General features: G+C 41.7%; 1 protein-coding gene across 3 annotated transcripts in view; it reads right to left on the bottom strand.

Moving 5' to 3' along the window:
• Nucleotides 1–26,394, bottom strand: part of ATP2A2 (ATPase sarcoplasmic/endoplasmic reticulum Ca2+ transporting 2) — a 258,289-nt gene that overhangs the window by 83,580 nt on the left and 148,315 nt on the right. For all 3 annotated transcript variants that reach the window (XR_013602562.1, XM_078667497.1, XM_078667496.1), the window contains exons 9-10: nucleotides 13,087–13,175; nucleotides 4,126–4,228 (exon numbers count right to left, since the gene is read on the bottom strand). Coding sequence is in view for 2 of the 3 variants with exons in the window: in XM_078667497.1 (XP_078523623.1) it covers nucleotides 4,126–4,228; nucleotides 13,087–13,175 (192 nt within the window). In the remaining variant the exon portion in view is untranslated. The remainder of the gene's footprint in view (nucleotides 1–4,125; nucleotides 4,229–13,086; nucleotides 13,176–26,394) is intronic.

The following is a 26,394-nucleotide window of genomic DNA, read 5'->3' on the forward strand; positions in this document are numbered from 1 at the left end:
CAGTATGTGGTGCAATTTGCATTTTCTTAGTGCTTACTACCATTATGTTACTAGAATGCATGCTTCATTTGGGTACACATTATGCGATTGTTGGCGTTTAGTTGTGTGAGGTTAGTTAGGTGGGTATTATACAGAACATAGTGCAAATATAATTTCTATGAGTAAGTTTTAAAGGATACAACACGAGCATTCTTGATTCATATGTTATTGTGAGAAAACGGCTATTAAGGTACGATAATGGAAAAGTGGAAAGGAAAATACAACTGAAAACAGTGTGCATTTTAAGATTTCCTCCATGAGCGTCTAAAAACAAGCTTGCATCACATTTTTAAAGTCTAGTTTGTTAGTGCAACAGAATGTCGGAATGTGGACTCTATAAATATCAGATAGCTATGGCAAAGCATTCTTTCGAGGCTAACAGTATGAGTGAGATAGCGGTGTAGGAATACGAAGGCCCCTGGGAAGAGGGAGTTTTACATTTTTTCCTAAACTTCAGTCATTCCAAGTAGTGCTCGTTCTGGATGACGTTTTGTACATCATATAAATAGCTTTATTTTACAGATAATTCAGAAATTTGCAGAGATTGGCAAGATTTTTAAAAAATATTTGTAATGGAATTGTTTTCAATGCTTTGGTTGATTGGGAGCGACCACCATGGTCCAGTGTTTTTTTCGGTCTAGGCTAGCGCCGCGCGCATGCGCTGTTCTAGGAGAGGGCCTCATGAAATCACTTCAGACTTCCCAGAGACTTCTCCGTGTGGGTCGGACTCCTCCCACACATTCCATTGGCCTTTGCGTGTGGCTTTAAAAAATGAAAGCACGTAATTGGACAAAGGCGGGTGCATGTCCCACCTTTTCTGTAAATGTTCACTCCCACGGCCTACTGCTATCGGGACGAGCAGCGATGCGCAGGGTGCTTATCTGTTGTGTATCATGTTACAAATTAGCTTGGTTACTTTCACTTTCGCGGCCGCGCTCGTTTTTCTTCTCCTGCTCTTTTCATCGCCTTTCATCATTGTAGCCTTCTCATAGATTGGCCGAGGGTGGTTAAGGCCATTATCGCGCACCACACTGCAGTTTTGTTTTTTATATACATATTTCGGTAATGCCTAGCAGTGTGCCTTAAAGCCAGAGTATGTCCTCTCCGAGTTTATTGGGCTGGTTTAAGTACCGTGCTGAAAACATTTATATTTTTTCATATCTATTTTACAGACAAAAATAATGTGAGCACACCTTCCAGCGTCGCAGCAGATCTCGGGGGTTATCACACGACAAGCAAGCGCGCTGCTGAAAAGCAGGGCCGCGCGTGCAGCAAGACAATCTCAGCCTTTACTAGGATGGCCGGGCAGGGGCTGTGCTGGTCGGTTAACGAGTGCTTGGGGAGACTTCTCTTTCAATGGACGAGCGAAGCCTTCTGCAGCTCAGTTAACCATTGGCATCATTTCACCCGCATCATCGCGCACAGGCCCCCCCGTGCCCGGGAGCAGCCAAAGGGCCATGGGCTTCTGCAAAAGGGCTTTGTAGGGCTTAGGAAGCACACATCTGCTAAGCCTTTTGGTAGTGCAGAGTTGATAATTCATTGGCCTCTTGGCGCTAGCGGGGCAGATTGTTGCATTCAGTTTCAGGGGGATTTCTGATAGAAGGGTATCTGGTATGCGGGTATCGGAGAGGGGTGGCAGGGAGCTCCTTTTTTTTTTTGCTCTGAGTGGCTTTAAGGGGAGGAAGAGTTCCAGACCACTTATTTCCGGGTTGGTGTAACAGTGTTGCCATTTGTGGGAATTGTAGCAGACCTTAGTGTGGGTGAGAGGTATCAGGTTATTTCCTACAGTAAAATATCACATCACATCCAGTACTCTATAGTAGAGATGTTTATATTCATTCTCTCTCTCCCTCCCCCGCTCTCTCTGATAACTGTGATTTTCCCTTTGTGACACGGTGGGGGGGGGGAATATGAATTTAAGGGAAGCTTCACACACTCTTGCTTTCCTCTATACTATTATTGTTACATTGAGGGTGCGGTGCACACCAAGTACCTTGGCACAGTTATTTTCAGAATTTGGTAGTTTGCTATCTTGTACCAGGAGATAAAGCATTCCCATATACAAGCGGGGAAGCAGTAACCCCATTGTAGGCCTTCATTTTTAAAACTGACCCATGAATAAATGTAGCTGATGCTCTGAGCGGCCCTGCTGAAGGCTGTCCGGGGCATCCTTGGTGCCATGTAGACACCGGCGTGCCCTTGGTGTGCCAAAAGCAACTGGCTAGGAAATAGTGTTTATGGTTGGCCAAGCAGTGGCGGATGGCTTGATGCCAAGGAGGAAATCATCTAAAGGAGGCGTTTGACGTTGTGTGGGATATGGGGTTGGTGGAACGGTGAACCCATCCAAGGCTTTGAAGGGAGATAGAAAGAGGCCAATGTCCTATACCCTGTCGGAACAGCTGCTGAACCTCTTCTCACGCTAAGCAGCTTTGCTTTGTTGCTTCCTTTTCTTTCCAGGAATGTTGAGGACCTCTAGAGTCTGTAAGCCAGGGTCCAACTTTTAACTTCCTCTTTAACCAGATAGGGCTGGTTTTAAGGGGCTGTAAAATGGGGACATTTCTCAGCCCGCTGCTTCACAAGAGACTCTACAAGCTCTCCTCAGCCAATTAACACCTTAAGCAAGTCCTTTATTAAAAGGCACAGAGCTGCTCTAATCTCAATGAAAACCTAACAACGGCAGGTTTATATGAAATATGAAACTGTTTGCTCTATTCCGCTGTATAAAAATTGATTTTGCTTGTGAAGTCGCATTTTGGCCTTAGTTATTTTAAAACAATAATCACTTTTACTCATATTTTCAAAAACACTTATGGTAATATTGTTTTTGATAGGGTCATTGAGTTATTCATAATATCTTTTTAATTATATAGAAGGTAACAAAAATGCTTAACGCCTTTTCTTATAACTTTGCAACATGCTGCCCAACAGGCACACTACTCTACAACATAGCTTAAATACACTGGCAAAGTCAAAAGCTCCGACTGAACACTTAAAATATCCAAAAGGCAAGACCCATTGGCTATGCTAATGCTTGTTTTTAATGGGCTGAAAGAAAGGCAGGCCCTTGTACAGGTACATATTTCCACCTCCTGCCACAGGGGGCCCAATTCACTGCAGGCAATGTCAGACGCTGTTCTATGCTTAGTCTGAAATAGCTGTCCCACATCTGAAGTAAGGCATCACATCATCTGACTGGGCCAGGGAGGAACACATTATGCATGCACAGATCACTTCCCCAAATCAAGATTAAAGTGAGAGCCTGATCAAAATCGTATTCTTAAGCAAAGGGGTGAGGGTAACTTTCTATTTAAATTTGTATTCAAATAATGCTATAGTGAAGCCCAGCATGTTCACAATTTGCTTGTCCCAAAGGAAAGGCTAGAATGACCATACTTTCAGAAATTATTCAAGCTTAAGGAGATGGCGGTGGTGTCAGCTAACTCCTAGTCCACTAAGCACAGGTTGGCTCACAGACTCCCTCAACTAGAAGCCTTCCACTGAGCTCCACCATTTCAACCCAGAGCCTCTAGCAGATTACATTAAAGGAACCAAAACTAGGTTCAACGGTAGCAGGATTATTAAGCAACAAGGTTAGGTTATTCCTGACCAGTTAAACGTCCCGTGTGTTGAATAGCTGAAAGGACAAGAACATGTTAACAGTAGAAAAGCACGGATCACAAATAACCACAGAAGGCATACTAGGGTGATGTTAAGGCTGTCTTGGTGGTAGGGGGTTCAAAGTGTGGATGAGGGCTTTATCCAATGAGGTGGCATGAGGGTGGTTGGGTAAGAAGACTAGTATCACAGCAGGTTCCTTGACTTTCCACAAAACTGCTCAGACGCTTTTTTGGAGAGGTTTAAATGCTGAATCACTCAACATCAGGGGAACATGGTTCATGGTTCAGTCCAAGTAAACTAGAACTGGTGACAACACCACACAGGCAAGACTGTGGTAGCAGTCTTAACTACCTAATTAAAGGCTGTATTCTAAAGGTGGATCAGAAAGTTTCAACTGTTAATACCTATAATAACAATCATGTAACACATGCAGCTTATAATCAGAACTGTCTGCTTTAAGTAACTTACCTCATTGAAATCCAAAGAAGAATCATTGCAAAGTGCACAGACTGTAGCCAATTCTACAAGACCATCATACTGATGACATTTCACCAGTTTGTCGTCTTTGTGTCTACAAAATAAAGGTGAAATGAACAACTTTACCAAGTGATACTTCAAGTGCCTATAGTCACCGGATTACATTAATTGCAGTGTATCCTTAAAATACAAAAACTAACCCTTTTGATGTGTACACAATATGGCAAAAAAAACAAAAAACGCTAATTGTGCTCCGTTGTAGGGTTTTAGCATCATTCTGCACTCAACAGCCACGATCCTGCCGTGCAATTACTTTAACATGGAAGACTAACTCCATTGTCGAGGTAATGCCTAGTTGTGGAATGTTTCCGAGTAGAGTATCAAGATAGCAGACATTCCAAGATAACTAGTTTTGTGAAATCACTCCAGCGTTTAGTGCTGCAAACCGGGGAAGAGGAGGGGCTGCCGATTCCTAAAAGCCTAATATTAAAACGTGAAAACTGAGAACCAGACCAAAAGCTCTGGAATCCAGCCAGCAGGGAACCATTTGCCAAATTCTCTTGTGCTGGAGCATTTCCTTTTAAACATTTTTAATGTTTCAGACCACATTCTCACAGCTGATTAATGAAGCTAATATGTACCCTGCCAAACGTCAGTGTTGTATTTTCACAAATAAGAAAGTTACTTACAGTAATACCCTTTCTGGAGGATTCTCCACCTGCAGGTCCTTCACAATTCGAATATCCCCTGGCACAACACTGATCCAGGAGACAGGTGGCGCCATGGAATTCCATGTTGACTGTGTTCAGTCAAGGATGTAAAGATAGAGCTGGATATAAACACCACAGCCACTTTCACGGGGACCCAGTACAGAGGCAGAAAACTGGTACCCTCAACCTCTAAAGATAGGCAGCAACCACAGCTATCACTTTTGTGAACATCAGATGAGTACTGGTGAGGCCAAAGGGGTGTATGGCAAGCTAAAAAAAAAAGCTCTTGGACTACATTTAACAGCAGGTAAGGTCCGTGGGATTTTAGAATGGGCACATGAAAATATGCATCCTGCAAGTCCGGGGGAATCATCCAGTCACCAGGATCCAGGGCAGACAGCATGTGGGTCACAGAGTATTTTGAATTTGTCCTTCTGTAGGAAAGCATTCACAGGACGGAAATCCAAACTAGGATGAAGACCTCAGTCCTCCTTCGGTACAAAGTAGCAGCAAGGGGGGGGGGGGGGGGGGGGGGGAGAAGAGCCAGTCCCTATTTCCCAAGGCTGGCAACCTCTTAAAGGCTCATTTGGCTGATAGAGTCTGCGCCTCCTGGCGCAAGATGGAAAGGTGCCCCTCTGAAAGCTGCTCAGATTTTGGCAGAAAATGTGGAGTGTTAAATATGAATGACAGGACAAAGCCCTGTTGATCGATTAAGGATCCACCTGTCGGCTGTTCTTTTGTGCCACACTTGGAAGAAAGATCTGATCCTGCCGCTCACAGGGTGGTACCGTACTACTAAGGGCATATTAAAGCGCTTGGAGGCAGAATCTGGAAGATGTTCACCTCCCCTTGTGGCATGGTCAATGTGTGCCTGATCCCCACCTTGGCTGCTAAAAGGACTGTGGGTTGCCCATTACGTGGATAGTGAGCCTGGGTGTTGCTGGCCAGCCAAACCTCTGGAACAGCCACAAAGGGACAAAACTGATGAGGGTGCTGTCTTGCAGGAGCAGAGATGACAAAATAAGGTGCCATGTCATTGACCAGTGATCTTTGATGCGTTCAGTGCGGAATCAGCCTTTTCACCCAAACAAGTGAGATCCATCCAAAAAAAAAAACCCCATAAGTGAGGCATGCATGTTGCCAGTAGATATCATCCATGCAGGACGCTGAAGCACCAAGCTAGATCCGACCAAGTTGCCCAAGCAATTGTTAGTGTCCAGATCAGATTATATATTTGGCAGCCTCCTGACCTGTTCTGGGTAGCCTGAGCCAGGTTGGCCTGAAATTTCTCTGGGACTGCCAGCAATATCTTGCCGACCATGTCTCAGAGGTCGGACTATCTGCCCAGCAAACAACTGGCAGTGACGGACCAGAATGCTGGACTACCTGATGAAAACATGTGTTTCTTAAATGCCTCAGTTCTCGTCAACCCTGTAAAACGGGGGCATAGGAGTCAGAGGGAAAGAAGAGGGGGTCACCCTGCAGGTGGAAGTTCGGATCACCAGACCTTCTGGTGTAGAGTCAAGAAGTCTGTCATCTGGCGCCAGCCTGTGGTGCCTGGCTACCTTAGCAGATGTCAAACAGGTCTGTCAGGGCTTCAGGATGCTGCTCCATCGTCACTGCTGGGACGAAACAAAGTCCAGGCACAGCTACTTGGCGCCACCAGCCAGAGCACAGCAGTGAGGTTTTGAATCTTCCAGGTCCAGTCTGGCACCTGGGGATATTCTAAAGGTGAGGAATCTAGAGTTGGAAGTATTCATACAAGTAGGCATTTAATTCATAATGATCAAGTTTCCAGTATGTTTTGTAAATTGAAAATAAGTTACTTTCCATAAACCCTTGGTTTGCATTTTGCTCTGCATATTCACAAGATGTGCACGCATCTCTAGTGGTTACAGTCAGAATAGTGTTATTTCTAAATTTGAAAACCTTTGTGGATGTTGATGACGTGTACAATTACAAACCTCCTCCAGCCTAATAAGAGGTGATTTTACAGATTCTCTATACCCTGCTCGAATTTTAAGATTCCTTTTTCTCCACAGACATGGGACAAGTACAGAAACAGCACAGCTGCAGTATGGAAAACACAGTCTATGTGCACATAGAAGGATAGGTCAGTGAAGGAGTGGCAACAGTTTTCCAATCATGGTTTTTATGTTTCAATAAATCATAGTTTTAACGTAATTAGTGCAGGCACCTTTTCCCAGCATTTGTATTTTCAAAGACTGAAATCTTGGGTGGGGCTGGTCTAGGCTCTATGCGGTTAACTTAGAACAAGCCCTTATATATATCCATGCTAAAGTGTGGGGGTCAAGTGGATGACAACTATGAAGAACTAAACATGAGAATACTGAACACTGGAAGAGTCAGCACTGCTAGTTGAGGTCGAGACAGTTTATTATGCATTAGTATCAAAGAAGTTAACAACTGTTCTCAGAAGCAGCTTCAAGGATACATGTTGGGAAGAGTCAGCCCAATAAAGTTCTGGCCGAGGCAGCTGAAGATTAGAACATGAACATGTGAAGAGTCAAAAAGGTTACTCCAAATGACAGGGAAGAATGTTAAACATGGTGACAAGGAATTGAGAGTAACTTCCCCAGTATGTTACAAACAAAGGTCGGAGTTATTTGTTTTTTTTATTATTCAATTTCTTCTTTGCCGTACTGTGTGCTAGTTGCTCCGGTTTTCCCTCACGTGTTATAGCACATTGATTCCATTTTGATGATTTTTACACATTGAAAGTGTGTTGTTGACAACCGACACATGTTTCACACCCGGTCTTGCAGCCTGTGGCTTTTTCCAAGGCTGCAGAGTGAGAAAAGATTTGATATGGTTAATGTCCTCTCAATACAGATAGGTGCATCAATCACCATGCAATGTTTGGACTGAAAGCCCACTCCACCTGTAACTAGGCATGTGAAGTTCACCATTTTCAAACGCTATATGCATTACCCGCATGCATGTTTCATGTTTATGCAGAGATTTCCAAGTGTATTAGTGGGCTGGGAGGTTCTAAAGTTCTGCAGGTGAAGAGTAGCGAGCATTACTGTTGGTACTGGTATGCTTCTCTTTTGGATGATATTGCAGTATTATTGATGTGTAAGGAGAACATGGAGACATTGCGTGACTAGTGAAGGTTTTTTGTACCAGAAGTTTGTAAGGACGTTCATGCAAGGTATGATTTCAACTGGGTTAAGAGTGATCCTATATTTTTCTCTACTTTTACTTGTATCAAACATAAGAGTAGGAGTGGTTCAAATTTTGGAAATAGTGCGTGTCCTATATGTGGTCCTGCTTCCACAATTTATTCATTAGAGTTAGTCGGAATATCAGTGAGTTAAATTAATACTGCATAAGAGCAATGCTTAGACGGTCTGTCTGGCGCTATGTGTCGTAAAAAAAACCTAAACTCTGTACTTGGGTTACAATGTATATAATTGGTGCATCACATTGTATCGGGCAGGCGAGAGCGCTGCTAGTGCTCAAAGGATTGTTATGCCCACAATTACAGATGAAGATCCCACTTGAAAGGTGGGGATGCGGGGGCGGTATATAGGGTTAGGTTATCACATTTTGTTTAGCAGATAAGCCTGGTTGGTTACGTGTGTGCTGCGCTTCTAATGCTGTAAGCAACTAATATCCAGAGTTGCATAACAGTGGTTGCGGTGTTTCACACAGTACTTGAAAGTAAGCTGCTTGTAAATGTGCTGTGTTCCTAGCACTGCAAGTGACCGTTTGATCCAGAAATGCATAATGATGGTCGCAGTGTACTACGGGGTAGTTCTAAGTCAAACAGTTTGTAAAGCGAGGGTGGCCAAGCAGGCTGAAAGGAAGTAAGTATGTGCTCCTACCTGCCGGGGGCTAAATCCCTAGTGATCGATAATTTATTTTGCTTGGTTTATTTTTACTTTTTTTCCCCATATTACTTATCCTGTCTATCTTAGAGCTTGCACATCGCCCTAAATACTGACAGATACAATGGCCCCAGATAACTACTTGCCTGACTTGCTATAGTACTAAAATTGACCAAACTACTTCAGTTCATTTCGACATACAAATAGCTCACCACACGTCAAGATGGCGACCAACACAATACCCTTAGACAGTGCTGGTCGCCACTAACAAAACTGAAGAGACTAACAAGTAATCCCCTTTAAAAATGGTGTTTACACAGAACGCAGTCTGAACATCAGAAACATGACGAATCACAAAACCAGTATTTTCCCCCGGACGGGTTAGAGAGCACATCATGCATACTTCCTTCCTTCCAGTCTGCTTGGCCCTCCTCGCTTAACAAGCAGTTTGACTTGCAACTACCCCGTAGTATGTTGCAACCACCATTAATGATTTCTGGATCAAACAGTCAAATAGAGTGGTAGGAACACAGGACGTTCACTAGTAGCTTGATTTAAATTACCCCATTGTACACTGCAACCACTGTTATGTAACTGTGGACGTAACAGTCACTTACAACTTTAGAAGCTCAGCACACATAACCAACCTGGCTTGTCTGCTAGACAAAGTAATGACAGGCTGCCCTGCCCTCCCCCATTCATATGTAATTTCCTTGAAACCACCCCTTGCACTGTGCGATCTTCAACTGTAATTTTAGGTATAACGATCCTTCTAGCACTAGCAGCGCACTTGCAAAATAACCAGACATGCCTTCCTGATCCAGTGTGATGCATCAAATTATATACATTGTCAACCAAGTACAGAGATTGGGCTCTTTTGACAGCACATCGCGCTGGACGCATTATCAATGTATTGCTCTCCCGCATGATCTATTATTTTAACTCGCTGAGCTCATTGTTTCTCTACATTATTACTCTTACTCCTGATCAAATTAACACGCACTCCCCCGAGAGTGAAATGAGACTGTCCATCTAAGGACAAGCTTTTTTTTTTTTTTAAATAACCACTAGGATCCAACACCTCACGTGGTGCTCCCCTAGAATAAACCTACTAGCACAGTATCGGACATGTAATCAATTGCATTTGTGTGCAAATCTTTACATGCAACGCTTTGGACAAATATAATGATCTCAACACCTAACAAATCCATATCATGTACGATTATGAAAAACTTGTACAAATGTCATGCCTTGAATGAATGGTTTCTATGCAGAGAAAATTTTCTGTTCTGAATTATAAGGACCTTTATAGTTTCCATTACCTGAATGACCAAGTACAGCATTTATGTGAATTTAAGTCCAAGGTAATATTGCTGACTACATCTGATGAAGTATTTAAGCATGCGGGATCACATAGGGACACCATTTCAAAAATTTGACTCACTCCTACTTCTATGTTTGATCCTATATTTTCTCTACTTTTACTTGCATCACTCTTAACCCAGATGAAATCATATATTGCATGAACGTTCTTATAAACTTTTAGTTCAAATTACCCTCGCTAGTCACGCGATGTCTCCATGTTCTCCCTTAACACCAAGAATTGTGCGTGGATATTCAAAAAGAGTAGCATGCCAGTATCAACAGTAATCACTACTCTTCACCTGCAGAAATTTAGAACATCCCTGGTGATGGACTTCACATACGTAGTCACAGGTAGAGTCGGCTTTCAGACCAAACACTGTGTGGTAGTGGAGTGGATTGGTATCTGTATTGACAGGACATCTAACCGTGTCAACATTTCTTCTCTCTACAGCCTTGAAATATTTCCAATCTATCAAGCTAAACAGGGGTGAAACAAGTGTTGGCTGCTAATAGACTATCACTGTGTAACAGTCATCACAATGGAATGAATGACCTTTAACATGTGATCAAAACAGGTGCAACTACCACAGAGTATGACAAAGAAAAACTAAAGAACAAAACACAAATAAAAAAAAACAAATAAAAAAACACAGATAAATAAGTACTCTGGGGGAAGTTACTCTATTTTTCACTAAGTTGCCTACAAGAGGTTAAGTATGTCCAAGCCTCAAGGTGTGAAGTACCCCCCCACAAATTTGGTATTTCCTTACAGAAAGGGAGTGCGGGACCAGACACATTGAAATCAGGATGTTAAACATGCCTGTGCAAAAGTACCAAAGCGGACGTGGACCTGGTTGACTAAGTACTCAAGTAGCTATAGGTCAGAGAAGCACAAGAAATCGATTAGGCCATGAGACAAATTTATTTGCCATTATATCAAATGGTCGTTCTAAACAGGAGAGCTGCATACCCTCCAGACAACGGCCTCTACCTATTTAGATCATAAAATAAGTACTCTGCAGAGTTCTGTAGTTATGAAAAAGATGGATTTACTATTCTAGATGGAATCTGCAAACTACTTTTCCCAAGAACAGCAGAAAACGTAATGCTAGCCCGTATCAAGTATCCATTGTACGGACTAAAACTCAGATCACACAAAAATAAGACTGCTGATAAACTACAACAAGATTGGCAATACCAAAGTGAACAGGTCTGTTGCATACTGAATAGATCAAATTAAAAAGCCTAAATTGAGAATAAAACAAATAGCATCAACCTCATTTTACCCTGAAATTAAAAAAAATCTGAATACTGCTTTCAAAGCACGGGTGAGGTTACAAAACTGCCCCTCTTGAATAAGACCTCAGAAGTTGCATTTTCAAAGGTTAAACTCATCGACTTCAACCGAGGGAAGAGACTGGAGCTAATAAATTACATTTACCCAAAGGCATATTAAAGAAGTTCTCAGGTCAACGTTCCTCACTATCCTAAGACTTTTGTGCAGCACAGCAAATCCTATACATGAAGAGGCTTGCCTATATACAACTCTGTTCAAATACAGTTTGCGCAACGAGATCTATTAACTACAGAGATGGAAAGAATGGAAAAAGATAGTCAATGAACCTCAGAGGTTGCAAGTTTCACACGTATCACTACTTTAAATTAATATGCATATATTGTGTAAAAACCTTGGTTTGCAAATTGTATACTTAAACACTTTTTTTAACGGATTGCACAGAAAGGCATAACGTGACCTTTTGACAAGTATAATTAAGATGTGGTTCATAAATTGAGCATTTCCTTTTTGTACAATCCATGGCAGGTCCTACGCAACTGGGTTAAAATAGGATTCCACACCCTTTATACATAGCCATATTTTTTATAATAAAGATAGCGCACAATGACCAGTGCGATTTTTAACAGTGTTCATGGACTCCAAGTGCCCCTTTAATCTCACCAAAATAAAGTGGCTGCTACAAGGCACTTCAAATTTGGAGATTTCAATCATTAAATGAATAATGATGAAGAAATAAGACCTAGATCCAATTTTCTGTAGACAACAGGCTAAGCCCAAAAGCAAACTCATATGTACATCTAAACTGAAGATCTTCAACAAGTTGTTCGGAAGAGTGTATTCAACACTACAACTTAGGTGATGAATTGTTTAAATAAATCCATTACAGGATGTAACAGTCTGTTAATAATCTTCTAGCTTCCTTGGAGAATGAAACATGGACTGTTGATGCATCCATTCAAACACAGAACCTGTGGCAGATGGGATCCGTGTGACAATTCAAGATGTATTCCCAACAGTTCATAACTAGAGCAAATCATCCACATTCTTTCAATACACAACCTGGTCTTGCATTCACTGCCCCTCTTGAGCAAATTCCTCCTCATGGTCGCAACGTACATACCCTCTCAGCCTATAATGTGCAGCATTTGTTTTCCTATTGCCGACTTTTTTCTCTAAAAAAAGACCCCCCCCCCCCGCGACCATACACTTTACATTAATGTAGCTAGATTGTGAAATGTGCCCACAATGAGATGAAAGAGCTTTTACTTCGCGCATAGCATCAATGGTCTAGAGCAAAGTTAATCTATCGTAGCTAAGCGCAATGAAAACTATTTTCAAATTAAAGTGACCAAAATAATCACTCACTTTTAGCGCCACAGGCATGCAAAAGGTAGAATAAGCAAGACCTGGGCAATAGCTGGAGGTACTGAGTTGAGCGCCACAAGTTGAAATCAATGCTTCTGGCTGCTTCTCATTTGCCCTTTAGTTAACAAACCATTCCCTTAACACATTACTTGGTGGTTTTCACAAGCCATCAAGGAAAATATAAAGACAGCAATAATATTTACAGGATACAAAAAAAAAAAAAAAAAAAAAAAAAAACATAGCACAAAAGGTTTTCATCTTTAATATAAAACATTCTACCGCATAATATTCACATTTTGAAGAGATTAACTCTTACGGTGGAAAATGAATATTCATCACAACAAAAATTAAGACCACTTACACTTCTCCCATCGGAGCATATGTAGAGCCAGTAATTGTAAATTCATTCAGGAAACATGAATCACCTTCCACTCTATCGAGAACAAACATCTACAAGTGGAAAAAGAAAAAAAAGAAAAATGAGACAACGATCAGGGATTTCATTTTAAATTGGGATTAAATCTTCAGTAGACAAGTGTTCAAAGGGGGCTGTTTGTCATGAAGACTATAGGATACATCGAAACATACACAGGAGCAAGTGTGCATGCAATGGAAATGCGCAATGTGCACAGTATTTAACTTCATATAGTAGATTTACAAGAGTGGACAAAATGGATGTCTAGAGGATCCTTCAAATGTTCGTTTGGTGCAACTCATGGGGTAGCAAACTGTTTCAAGACCAGACAAAGGTAGAACTCATGAAATCAATATAAAAAAGTGTGGTGGTGCAGGACCCAAATACCAGGGCACTGCCATTGAAGTTCTTAAGAAAAAAAAGTGCATATCATTTCACAGAGCAATGGAAATCTACTTTAAAAAAGTACAATACAATAGAACTTTATTCACATTACATAAGGGTTAAAAAGTGCTGCCAAAGGTGCACATGTTTGGAGGTGCTGCGACAGACTTACATAAGGGCTTTTGTTGCCTGTTGTGCCAATTCTGAAACGTCTGCAGCCTATGACGGATAATACCACAATCCCAATATACATAAAGTTGATTAGGTCTGCAGTATGTGTACTGTAAATCAGCCTAGCATGGAGGTGACTAACACCCATGTAGTTACAGGTGTTCAGAACGAGAACTCAGGAAAACAATCCAAGGAATAATACCTATAAGTAGTGATGGTCCTTCTGCAATATAAACCTACAAAGAATTAGCATATACTTTGCAGGTAACAGTGTCAGCAGCCAGTAAAGACAATTTGAAGAGAGGACATATGCTCCATCACATCCTGGTTGTGCGAGTGAAAGAGGAGCAACAATTGCTATGTTAGTAGTGGAATTGACTAATGAAGAGGCATAACATTACTCCTGGGATTACTGCCATCCTACGTCACTTTAAAAATCTCCATAAGGTAATGCATGCAACACACAATCTGGAGCAGGTGGCTACCAAGACCATGCTGCACAACTGTAAGCAATGCAAGTGCAGATAGCGGGTTCGCTGAAAGCTCTAGAGCCAGTAGCAATCTCATAACTACCAGAACCTAGGTCAACTACTACTCCCCTTAATAAAAGGTAACATATTGCCTGGGCTAGGTTTATCCAGCTTCATAATGCTAGAAAGTTCTGAAATCATTACCTGAAATCGTCCAGGGTAGCGCTGTAGAGGACTGCATAGTTGTACTATAGCTCAAGGCTAATAACTGAGCAAAGCAAGTGGATAGATTGAGACAACTTCCACCATGGCAAGTGGATAGATGGAGAACATGGACAAGGCAGATAGCAAGTACAAGATAAAAACCAACCGCCACAATCTAGAACAGTAAAAGATTTTAAGCGAATACCAAAAAACCTTAACTATAAGAGCAAACTGAAAACAAAATTCTCACCCTGTACATCAAAAAACAAATGTGCTACAGACACTGCCAGCCAATAAAACCAAACAATTTACAATTGCACCAAAACAAACCATTATGAAATGTTGGTAACTTTTGGACCTATACAATATAATAGAAACACAAAGTTGCGGAAAATTATCACAAGACCCTTCTAGGCATTCATTGCCAGTGTGCCTCTCCTTTACTTCCGCCAGTAGCGATTAATTTTTATATCTGGCATCCTGTTTTCCAAAAATTAATAAGAATGCATACATATCGGAACCTTCAATCCGCAATATTCATCCATTCATCAACTTGTGTCATTAACATTTTGACACTCAGTGAACAGTATAGTGCAGTGGGTCAACCCACTCCATCCTCTGGTTCTCTTCACTGAGAAAGCCTAAAAAATGAAAGAGGACATAGTATATGCCACCGATCTTACACAATTAGCATCTAAATAAAAAATCAGTTTTAAAGATCTTATGTCTTTGTATACTTTTAACAAAGAAAAATCAAGCAGGGAGGAAAGAGGATAAAAAAGCATCAGCAAAGCCATCAAGTCCGGGCTTAAGGTGTCAACGCATGAATACAGTCTTAACATGTTAAAAGTCACACAAAGATTTTTGATTCTATGTAAAATATTGATGGCAAGGGACAGTTCAAAGCCTAATGAAGGCTACCATACCATCCCAGCTCTCTTCTTACATAGAGACAAAAAACAGAACTGCAATAAAAGTAATTAAGCTTCCAATATAGATCAGCGTTTGTGTTTCTCAAATGTTAAGATGGCGTGGTAAGATGGTGTGCCAACCCAGACCAAAAAAATAAAATAACTCAGAGCACTGATGAGAAGTCAGGGAAAGCAAGAGGTGTGGGAGGGAGCAGACTCTAGAAGGAGGGGTGTGTCAGATACAATGCGTGAGGCGGGTGAAGATGGGTAGGCATAAACAAAGAGGACAGGATCAAAGAAGGCTTGGGAGGAAGCAAAAAGTAGACATGAGTCAAAAGGGTGGGTTGTGAACGAGTGACTAGGAGCAGCAAGATGGAGGCAAGTAATTGTAAAATAGTTGATGAGGCAGAATACAATAGCCTGGAATGGGGTGAGAATAACTCCACTGGGCGGAGTCAATATGCGAATGGCTCAAGGCAATGGATGAGAGGCTGGGCCAAGGAAGCCATTGGCTGAAAAGGATGGAAACAAAGCCCACTTTGACTAATGGATGCTATAGGTCTGATGGACAGGTGTGCTGTCCAAACCCGGCCCTAAAGGTCCTATGTTGGAAAATAACTGTCCCACCCGTCGGCATTATAATATGCACAGGTTTGCAATACATTTTACTACGGGCTCTTTATCAGCACAGAATTCTTCATATTGACCTACTACCACTGATGCAACAACCTTATGCCACGGTTTTGGTACCCCAACCCAATTTTACAAACTACCCAATATGGCAGGTGACCGGTCTGGTTTTACTTTTTTGCTCAAAAAGTCACTTTGATGGAGGAGATTCAGCTCATATGAGTGTACAGTTGTTTCCTTAAGTGGAAAAATGAAGGAAGGGTCAAGCCTCATCTGAAGTCGGATTTTGTTCCCTAGCTTGGAGCATCCCACCATAAGAGTTTTTGCACTTCTTGATTTCTAATTATGTTGATAGTAACTGTCTTGAGAATGAAGTAGCACATTTAATGCGTCTCAAAATTAACCAAGTGAGTTACTTCAAGGTCTTTAGGACATTGATCATTTGAGCATTGTGAGCATGGCACTTAATGGGGTACAATTGGTGTATTAGGTGTAAGAAGAGCAGGTCATCGATGGTGGTTTTGAAGTCTGTTTTAGAGAGGAAAAATTGATTTAAGAGAGTGAGAGATAAAGCCAACGGCCTTCTTAGTGACTTGGGTATTAAAGGAAGAGGTTTCTATTTAGGGCAAAGTTAATGGATTTTGTTTTAAGACCAGACAGTACATCACTTCAACTTCATTTCGGAAAGAGTAGGAATCTTCCCCAACTGTTTGACCTAATCTGCCACTCTGATGTCTTGATCTATGGAGCATCTGACAATGTTCAATTAGAGAAGTCATGGGTCCATGACTGTTGTAAGAGCTTGTTAGGAGAATTTAGCTATTCAATCACGCATTCCAGCAAAGCATTCAATATGGACATTCTAGTTATGAGAGCCACAATCAGTACACATACAATGTGTGCATGCCTTACGGAACGTGATGTACTTATTTGCGTGGCTATTAAAATGGAGCTATGATAATACGTCTCTTGAACCACTGAAAGTTGCACAGAAGTATTAGGACTTCCAAGCAAAACCATTGTAAAATGTATGAACGAAATATGGCATGCAGGAAAACAATTTATCATGTTCTGAGCAAGAGAAAGACATTAAAATCAACAACTGAAAATGCTCATATATTCCCTTTCTAGTTACACAAGTAAATCCTGACCATCATTTGTCTGCTTCAAAGAATTGTATTGGCAATGACCGATTTCCAATGGAATGATGGGCTTAGTGGGGTGTATAAAGGATTTCAAGTTGAGATTATAAAGAACACTCACACACCCATCAAAACCACCAATGATTAACTCAATTTTTGAAATACCCTGTTCTGGACCAAATTTCTAGAAGATCGGAAGTAAAGTATGCCAATATACAACATTCACTTTACTAAAATGTCTATTAGTTAACGTAGATTTAATGACAATGCCTTACTTCAACCAATTTTGATAGTCCTATCACTCCAGCCATGCAGTTTTGCACAGCAACTACCTCAAACCTGCTCCGAACTTTGCAGCTGTAGCCCCCTCCCATCTGTCTGCTCCAATCACATAGCTATCTTCGAAGCACTTTGAAGAATTAGCTCTACAACTCCTGCAAACCAGAAAAAAACATCTCTGACAACCTCTACTGATGTAGTAGGCTCTTGTACAGCCAGAGTAGTAGATGGGAATTTTCTATGCATCTTAATACAGTGGTCCTAAACATTATCAAGGGTGCTGTGAAGGGCTAGTCTCCGTAGAAAGCTCTAAAACCAAGGTATGGCAATCAAGCTTTGAAAATCTAGTGTATATAAAAGATAATCAGACATGCAGGTCTAAATCAGCGTTCCTAGGAAACCAAACGTTGTGTGGCTCTGAAGTATTCAGACTTTGTTAGTTTGTGTGGTATGAGGACTTGATCCAGTACATTAGCTGGTTCATACCACAACCATAGAGGTAGGGTGCAGTAAAAAGTTTACAAAAAGATGAACTCCTCCCTTCTCTAGCAGCCAAACTAACTTTCCAGTTACCAGTGTTGTATAATGTTTGAGGAATGTAGAGACCTATATGAGCTGCAATAATAGGAGCAACCTGAAACTAATGAACAAATAACAGTCTATTGGCAGCTCACTGAAGAGCCCATGATGGCTATCCATCTTGACTTGATGCTCCTGCTAAAGGAATAGCCGCATGATCACAAAGACATTAATAGTCTTCAATTACTGTACAGTGGTAATTCAGTTACCAGTGATGGATCTTAAATATGGTTTTCAGACTGCTGAGATTCTGGGGGTGAGGACAGTAGCAAACAATGTTGAGCCTTAAACTTTAAGAGAACAACCTGTTTCAGCTCCTCTACTAGTAAAAAACACTCCATAAGCATACTGTTCAATATCCTCTGAAGAGCACATTACTTTTTCACCCATATAAACATGTACATTGATATCTAATTTTAAAAGCAGTTGGATGAACTGAAACATTGGTGCAGGAGAAAATCTTATTGGTCTAGCGAACAAGATCTGCCATCATAAGCTCCATTCAGGAATGTGCATGAACCCATGTAGTACAGTATTTTGGAACTCTGCACTGGCTGATTTAAAGACCTGTAGGTATTGAACGGGGTACAGAAAGGCTTGATGGCACTGGCGAAACTCTCATAGTTAAAGATCTTTAATCTGTCAGTCACATCATTAAGACTCCTCACAGACAGAACAAAAGCTCTTCGGACTTTCAGTTTGTGTTCCGAAACTGGAATTCACACACCAAACTATATACATCATGGAATGCTTTACTGAACAGAGGCTCAGAGCATTCTAGTAATGAGATCCATAATCAGTACACATACAACATGCACGTATTTTGGAAAGTCCTGTACTTCTTTTCATGTGGTCCAACTGTTGTGAAGGTGGACATCAAATTCTTTGCATAATCTAGTCACTGTAAGGATCAAACACCTTCATCAAAAAGGAAGTCAATATATTATAGGAGCGGTCAGCCATCAAGGGGTATAAAAGGAGGCTTTGAGTGCAGTGGTTGGCTGATTGTGATATCTGAGTTAGAGTGTTCCTGCCAGGCATAGTACTATCCCATCAAAAGTTATGAACAAGTTTTCAAGTTGACGGTTTAAAGTCAAAGCTACTCCCTTTTTAGATCGGGCCTGGGCAGCGCTTGGCATGCTGTTTAGGAGTATGGAATAGAAGCCCTGCCCACTCCCCACCCATATTTGTCAGTGGCTCGTGCAATTGTCCTTCGTAAGTGCTGGCTTCTGATTAGTGAATAGCCTTGTTAGTCCCTCCTTAGTACCGCCTGGTCTTCATTTGTAACCTTCCATGAGGACAGGCTCTTTTACTGCGCTTGTTACATGGTACTTCTTTTTTTGTCTGTAAGCACTATTTTCTTTAAATGATTTTCTCCTACTGTAGGCACAGCATTCTTTTCCTGCAACATTCAACGTGCCATGCGTGCTTTCACAGCAGCCCGGGACAAGGACGGCGGCTTCTTTGAATAGGTTTCGCATTTATATGAGTTTGAGCTATTGGCATTGAACAGGACCATGCCTTTTATTTGTGCTAATTAGCAAGACAAATAAATAAAAGGCATTGTCATTTACTATGCCAATAGCTCAAACTCGCGGAAATGCAAGACCTATTGCATTGCAAATGTTTAAGAATAAAGAGGAAAAAAAAAAAACTGTCAACACTAAAACCATCCCTTTCAGCAGTGCTTGGGGCATGCGTTAGTTTCTAATCTTCAGCGCGGGCAAAGTGCAGTGCTGACGTGCTAGTTAGGGAGCATAATGTTGGTCATGCTTGAATGGTGCTTAGAATGCTTGTGAGCTACCCAAAAATGTGTTGCCTTTACAATGTTGTATGCTGTTAATGTTGTCATAATGATATACACAAAGGGGAGCATGTTGTAGAGAACCATCGGATTATTAATATACAAGATTGCCTAGAATACGTAGATGCATTGGCAAATTAGAGGGGTTAGTGAATGTTTGCACAGCTTTAACATCTCCCTGAAACACGGTTTATTTAATCAGATACGTCTTCTCGCAAATCAAACACGCATTGACACCAATTTGGCCTCTAATATCACGACAGACCACATCACTGAAACACTGCATAACTGCCACACCCGGAGACAGGGTAGTAGTGGATTTATATGGCCACAGTTCTGCCAATTTATTAGGACACATGTACCAGAATTTATATTTCTAATGTTATCAATGGAAGAAGCATCAGTTTGCTTTACGTTGGCTTTCAAAGAGTTGCTTTGGTGTTATGGTCTTGCAAAAAGTCATTTGGCTGCCAATGCATCTAAATGTAAAATCTTACATCTGTTGAACCAGAGCTTTTGAAAGGGAAATGACCAATGCAAAGACACCAAATAGTGACAGATTACAAACCAAGCCAAAAATGATTTATAGCCATCATCTGTAGGTGGGTTCTCAGAGTTAATCTACACAGAAAAAAAACAAAAGGTGAACGCTGGTGCTGCATAAACTGAATTAACATAAGCTTTTTGCGACAAATGCAAATAGGGATGCATTCTTCATCACCTACATAAAAGGATTAAGACCCATTTTTAATTGGGCTCAGACTATATATCATGCAAGCAAAGAGGGGCTTGTTGGAAAAAAGAAGTTTCCAGAAATGTCCAACCATGTAGTATGTAGTATGCAATTTGAGGTTTCATGTGCATCTCAGAGTTTGAAGAGGAAGTTAGGAAGGCGCCTGCAGGCAAGGAGCTTGGAGGTTAGAGATGCATTCTTATGTTTGATCGAGGTGGGACATTTCCTGGCAGACTGTCAAGGTGCAACTAGTGCAAAGGGTTTTGATGAGCTCGATACCTTCAAGTGTCCTTGGCTCACAAGACCTGCTGTATACATAATTTTTTGGTTTGATGTGCAATGGCCTCATTCATAGCAAATATTGGATTTTATACATACTTTGGGGGATTGGTAAACGTTCCTCCAGCCATTGACTTATTTTGCGCAGGATCATTCAGCTACTGGATTGTCACTCACGTTTTGGACCAACCCATGAGCATTAGTCTAACATTCTTTCTATTGCTCTTTCGGTTTTATTGAAATGCATCAGGGCCTGTTTAATATCCTGTTTTATAGACATGCCACATTTAATTTGGTATGTTATACATTGATCGTTTATACAAAGTAGTCTTTAGTATTTTTGTAACAGGCACCATTTGTTGCTTTTGTCAGTACTTTAGTATAAATGTCAAACCAAATGACATCACCAATGTTCATGGTCAGTCATCTTGGATTCCACCCACCAGGGAGATTTAAGAGTGAGTCGGGTTTCTCCTAGGTTCATCATAATTAAGGGCAATTCTACTACTCCATACCCAGTTTTAAACTTTGTAGATGGCTTGTTTTTACACAATTACATGTACAAATCACCCAAGAATAAGCATTCAGGGCTCCTAGGGATTCGGCAATAGGAAGCTGCAGAGCACCACACAAGCATGCCTTGAAAACCAAAATTTTGCAAAGTCAAGTATACAACAAGCATTTGCAATAGGTCTTGCATTACTGATAGTTTCAGGTATTGGTGTTGTAAATAATAATGCAACGCCAATAGCGCTTACTTTCAGTAATGCAAGACTAAGTACATTGCAAATGATTGCATTGTGAGCCAGGACCCAGCATTGTATGCCTCAGTGCAGTACAGCAAGCTGCTCATAGATCTCCCTAGTGAGCAAGGCACCAGCACTGCATGTCTAGGTGCAGCACCGCAAGCTGCTCCTAGAGGTCCCTAGTGAGCATCATAAACTTTGAAGATAAGGTAAATCCAGCCTACCCATAATGCATTGCATGAAAGACAGTACTACAAGTACATTCAATTAGCTATGTCCATATATACAATTAGTAGCTTTGAATTGTGGCAAAAGAAATATATTGATTCCGGATTTAGTTAGGTTGTACTCTACATGGAGCTGATGAAGAGAAATGTATAGAAGGTCTCATCTAAATGTAAGATGTGGTAGGTGCAGTCCCGCAAGCTACTCCTTGAGATCCATAGTGAGCAAGGCACCAGCACTGCCAGTACCACAAGCTGCTCCCACAGGTCCCTAGTGAGCATCACAAACTTTTGGTCACATGTGGTACTCCCTTAATGCTTTGCAGGCAAGACAGTACCACGAGTACATTCACATAGCTACGTCCATAAATAAAATTAATAGCTCTGAAATGTGACAAAACAATTATTATATTAATTCCGGATTAGGTTGTACTCTGTGGAGCTGATGAAGGGACATTTATAGAAGGTCTAATATAAATGTGAGATGTGAAGGTGCAGTACCGGAAGCTGCGCCTAGATGTCCCTAGTGAGCATGATAAACTTTGAAGATATGGTAAATCCACCCTATCCATAATGCATTGCATGCAAGGCAGTACCACAGTGCATTCATCATATACAGTTAGTAGCTCTGAAATGTGAAAAGAATTATTATATTAATTCCGGATTAGGTTGTACTCTATGTGGAGCTGATGAAGGGAAATTTATAGAAGGTCGGACATAGATGTGTAGGTGCAGTACTGCAAGCTGCGCCTAGAGGTCCCTAATGAGCATCAAACTTTTGGTCTCATATGGTCCTCCGCTAATGCATTGCATGCAAGACAGTATCACAAGTACATTGAAATAGCTATGTCCATATATACAATTAATAGCTTTGAAATGTGACAAAAAAATTATTATATCAATTCCGGATTAGGTTGTACTCTATGTGAAGCTGAGGCGGGAAAATTTACAGAAGGTCTAATCTAAATGTGAGATGAATAGGTGCAGTACCGCAAGCTGCTCCTAGATGTCCCTAGTGAGCATCATAACCTTTTAAGATAAGCTAAATCCACCCTACCCATAATGCATTGCATGCAAGACAGTACCACAGTGCATTCATCATATACAATTAGTAGCTTTGAAATGTGTCAAAATAATTATTATATTCATTCCGGATTAGGTTGTGGCGTTGATGAAGGGAAATTTATAGAAGGTCTAATATAAATGTGAGATGTGCTAGAGAGCAAAGTAATCACTGCTAACCTTGTTTAGGACAAAGGAGTGTCCTGTCTGAAGGCCTTTAAGAAAATAGTGCCTTGGGGTTGTAACTAAAACTTAGGGCGTAACACCACATGTAAAAGGGGTGTCCTCGGGGGAGGTTACACAAAGACAGGGAGTTACTTAGGAGGGACTACTAAGCCTAATAACCAATGAATACCCACCATTTACAAAGAACAGGGACAGGAGTCAATTAAAAAGATGGGCGGGGAAGTAGGCAGAGCTTTATTCACATATCCTGAATAGAGCATGTCTCGAAGAGACCGCGTAAGCGCTGCCTAGGCGAGACCTAAAAAAGGAAAATAAATTCAGGCTCGTTAAAACGGCCTTTAAGTTTAAGATTAGAGGGTATGAATCAAACATAGGACAAAGCTTGTGCAAGTACTCATTCGTTGTGTTTTCTGACAATGAGGATTAGGGTTATGTAATGAATATTTAGGAGGGTGAGGGGAAGATAATGTAGGTGGTGGCCATACATGGTGGTCATCTCACTATTGTGAGCAGTGCTGCACCTCCCTGTAAGGCGACAATGATTCCACAAGAAAAAGGAACGAAAAGGTTAGGTTACTTACAAGTCGGAGTAGTTTTTCAGCTTTAAGAATATTCTGGAATCAAATTCTGTACATTATTCCACCATCTACTGGTTGGGTCGTGAAACTGCTTGTCAGTTTCTCTTCCTTTTTAGGTCTCGCCTGAATCAGCACATGCGCTGCACGGCGAGACATTTAGTAACAGGGCTTTTAATAGTCCTACAAAAAAACTGGCTGGCCTAGAGCGTGCGGTTAGTGCACAATGACGAGCAGAGGCGCCATCTGGCTTTTCTCTCGTATTGGTGTGTGCACATCGCACACCACACACCACTCGCCAGCTGCCGTTTGCAGTCGCGGGTGCACCTTAATTAACTTTTGCGCAAGTCTTGGCCCCCACTCTGCTCCCCACACCATTTGGCTTCACTCTGCCATCTGGCTTTCCTCACAGCACCCCTGTGCCCCTCCCCCACCACAGAACGTGACTCGCGGCCGCGATTCTGGTTTTTTATGGCGGTCTGCTTTTCATTTGGTTTTCTTTTCGTCTGTCTATTCTGGTAGTTGTAGTCTTGAAGTCATAACAAACAGGGCTGCAAGGGCCAGAATGCCCATGACTAGAGCTGCCATCGTCGGTCGACAACATAGGGGCAGAATGCCCATGACTAGAGCTGCCATCGTCTGTCGACAACATAGCGTTCCCCCCGGAGGTACAAATGATGGTCAGTTCTGGGATATTTATTTTAATGGGCGCTACCTTCTCTTGGAACAATAAACTCTGCTCGACACATCTCAATCGCGTGTTATATACAGTCTCTCCCGGGGATCCCCGATCCAGGTTCTGCAGCGCTTCCCACCCCCAGTCCGCACACCCCACCCTGGCGGGACTAGGGGACCCCTTACCTGACGAAGAGTACAGGGCTCCCAGGCGTTCACAAGTTCTGCAGAGTACAAGGAGGAAAGAGTGACAGAGCGTACCAATCACGGGCTCCCTTCCTCACCACACCCTCCTATGATCCCAAAGCTGATAGCACGGTCCGCCTGTCCATCACTGACGAACCCGCCGCTACAGTCCAAGGACGGACAGAGATGCATATGATGCAAACACTGGGCAGGCATACAGTATCTGACTGGGAAGGGAGCTTCAGCCTTCCCCCTGGAGTGGATCCTATGCCAGGACAGCTGGTGGCGTGTGAAGATCGGTCTTCACTTTTTTACTATTGAGCAGTCGTTCCATGTTCATTCCTTTAACTCCTATGCACTACCTTTCCCAAAGCACACGGAAAACAGGGAGCAAAATCATTGCTGCCAAGTTTTCAGCTTGCGCATGTGACATTTCCGTGTTTTCAGTGCACGTAGGAGTGACATTCAACTGCCAAATGTGCGACACTTGAGTGACACTTCCTGGCAAGTAAAACTAAGCTAAACAGTCCAGGGAACGAGACAAATAACAGACAGTCCCCCCTTTTGTGCACTGAGAAGCTGTAAAAAACTTGAAACTGATGCAAAACCCTGCAATGGAAGGACTCTAACCTCCAGCCCTTTCTAAGACGACCGTACTTTTAGAGGTGTGTGCACCATGATATTAAACAATAGATTAGTGAAATAAATGAGTTCTTTACTAAAGTGCTATGGACATAGGCAAATATCAATGAAGTTTTCCTTTTACCATAAGGTTGGTCTGGTCTGTCACGAGCTACCATTGGTCAATTTGAGCTACTGGCTACCTGGATCACCCGCTTCATCCCTTGTATCAGTACAGATATCCTAACCCTACTGCAGCAGACACCCAAAAACTAGAAACTCAGTCCATTCCCCCCAACCAGGAGTAGCTATGTTTCTGGTTTAGTTTCCAAGATATTTGAGGTGTTCCAATGCATTTTAGGTTTCGGTTGAACAGTGATAGTAAGTTATTAGCTCTAAAACCTGAGCAGCAGAAAAAGCCAGGACATTGAGCAGGAGAAGTTACATTTCAGTTAGTTACAGTAAAGGATTCAAGGTGATACTTGTATTTATAAGTTCACTTTATGGCCTGGGAAAACAATTCTCAGATTTTCATTCTAGAAGCGTGGCAAAGAAACAGGCAACATGAACACAAAACACTCATTATTTCATTTCTGTTTAATAAACCAGCAATAACTCATTCATTGTTCCACATAAATATTGCGATTGTTACAAATCTTCTCCAATAACATCATGAGGGTGAAATCTGTAACAAAATACTTACCACCACCATCATTACTGCTAATACCATTACTGCCACCACTACTACCACCACCACCACCATTACCCCACAACTACCAACATTACCATGACCAATACCAGGATGCGCGGCGGTCGGTCTATATGACCGCCATTGAAATATGGCAGGTGGATATGATGGGCCCCAATGGTGGTGGGTTCGCCACATTACCGTCACTATTACAACTGCCATTATGACGACCTTAGCCACCACCACCACCATTGTCATCATCACCATTACCCCAGCACTCCCATTTAAACCACCATCATTACCAATACCATCGACACCGATAGCACAATCATGAATATTACCACTACTGCCACCAGCATTACCCTTACCATTATTACAACCACCACCAACATTAACACCACCACCAATCGCCACTCTTAGCATTACCCATCGTCACACCATTACAGCTGCTATAGTGGTGCTATTATCACCACTATATTACCACTTGCACTAGTACCACCACTGCCATCACTACTACCACCATCGCGTCCATCGTTACTATGATCAGGATGATCACTGCTGCCATTACAGCCTGGACAAGCACTATCACCACTACTAGCACCACCACTGCTACCATCACTAAGACTATCACAATCACCATTATTACCAGCATCACTGCTACTACCACAACCATCACCTCCCACTAACACCACCATGATGCTTATA

This window comes from Lissotriton helveticus, chromosome 11 (genome assembly GCF_964261635.1).
Source record: "Lissotriton helveticus chromosome 11, aLisHel1.1, whole genome shotgun sequence".
Classification (NCBI taxonomy): Eukaryota; Metazoa; Chordata; class Amphibia; order Caudata; family Salamandridae; genus Lissotriton; species Lissotriton helveticus.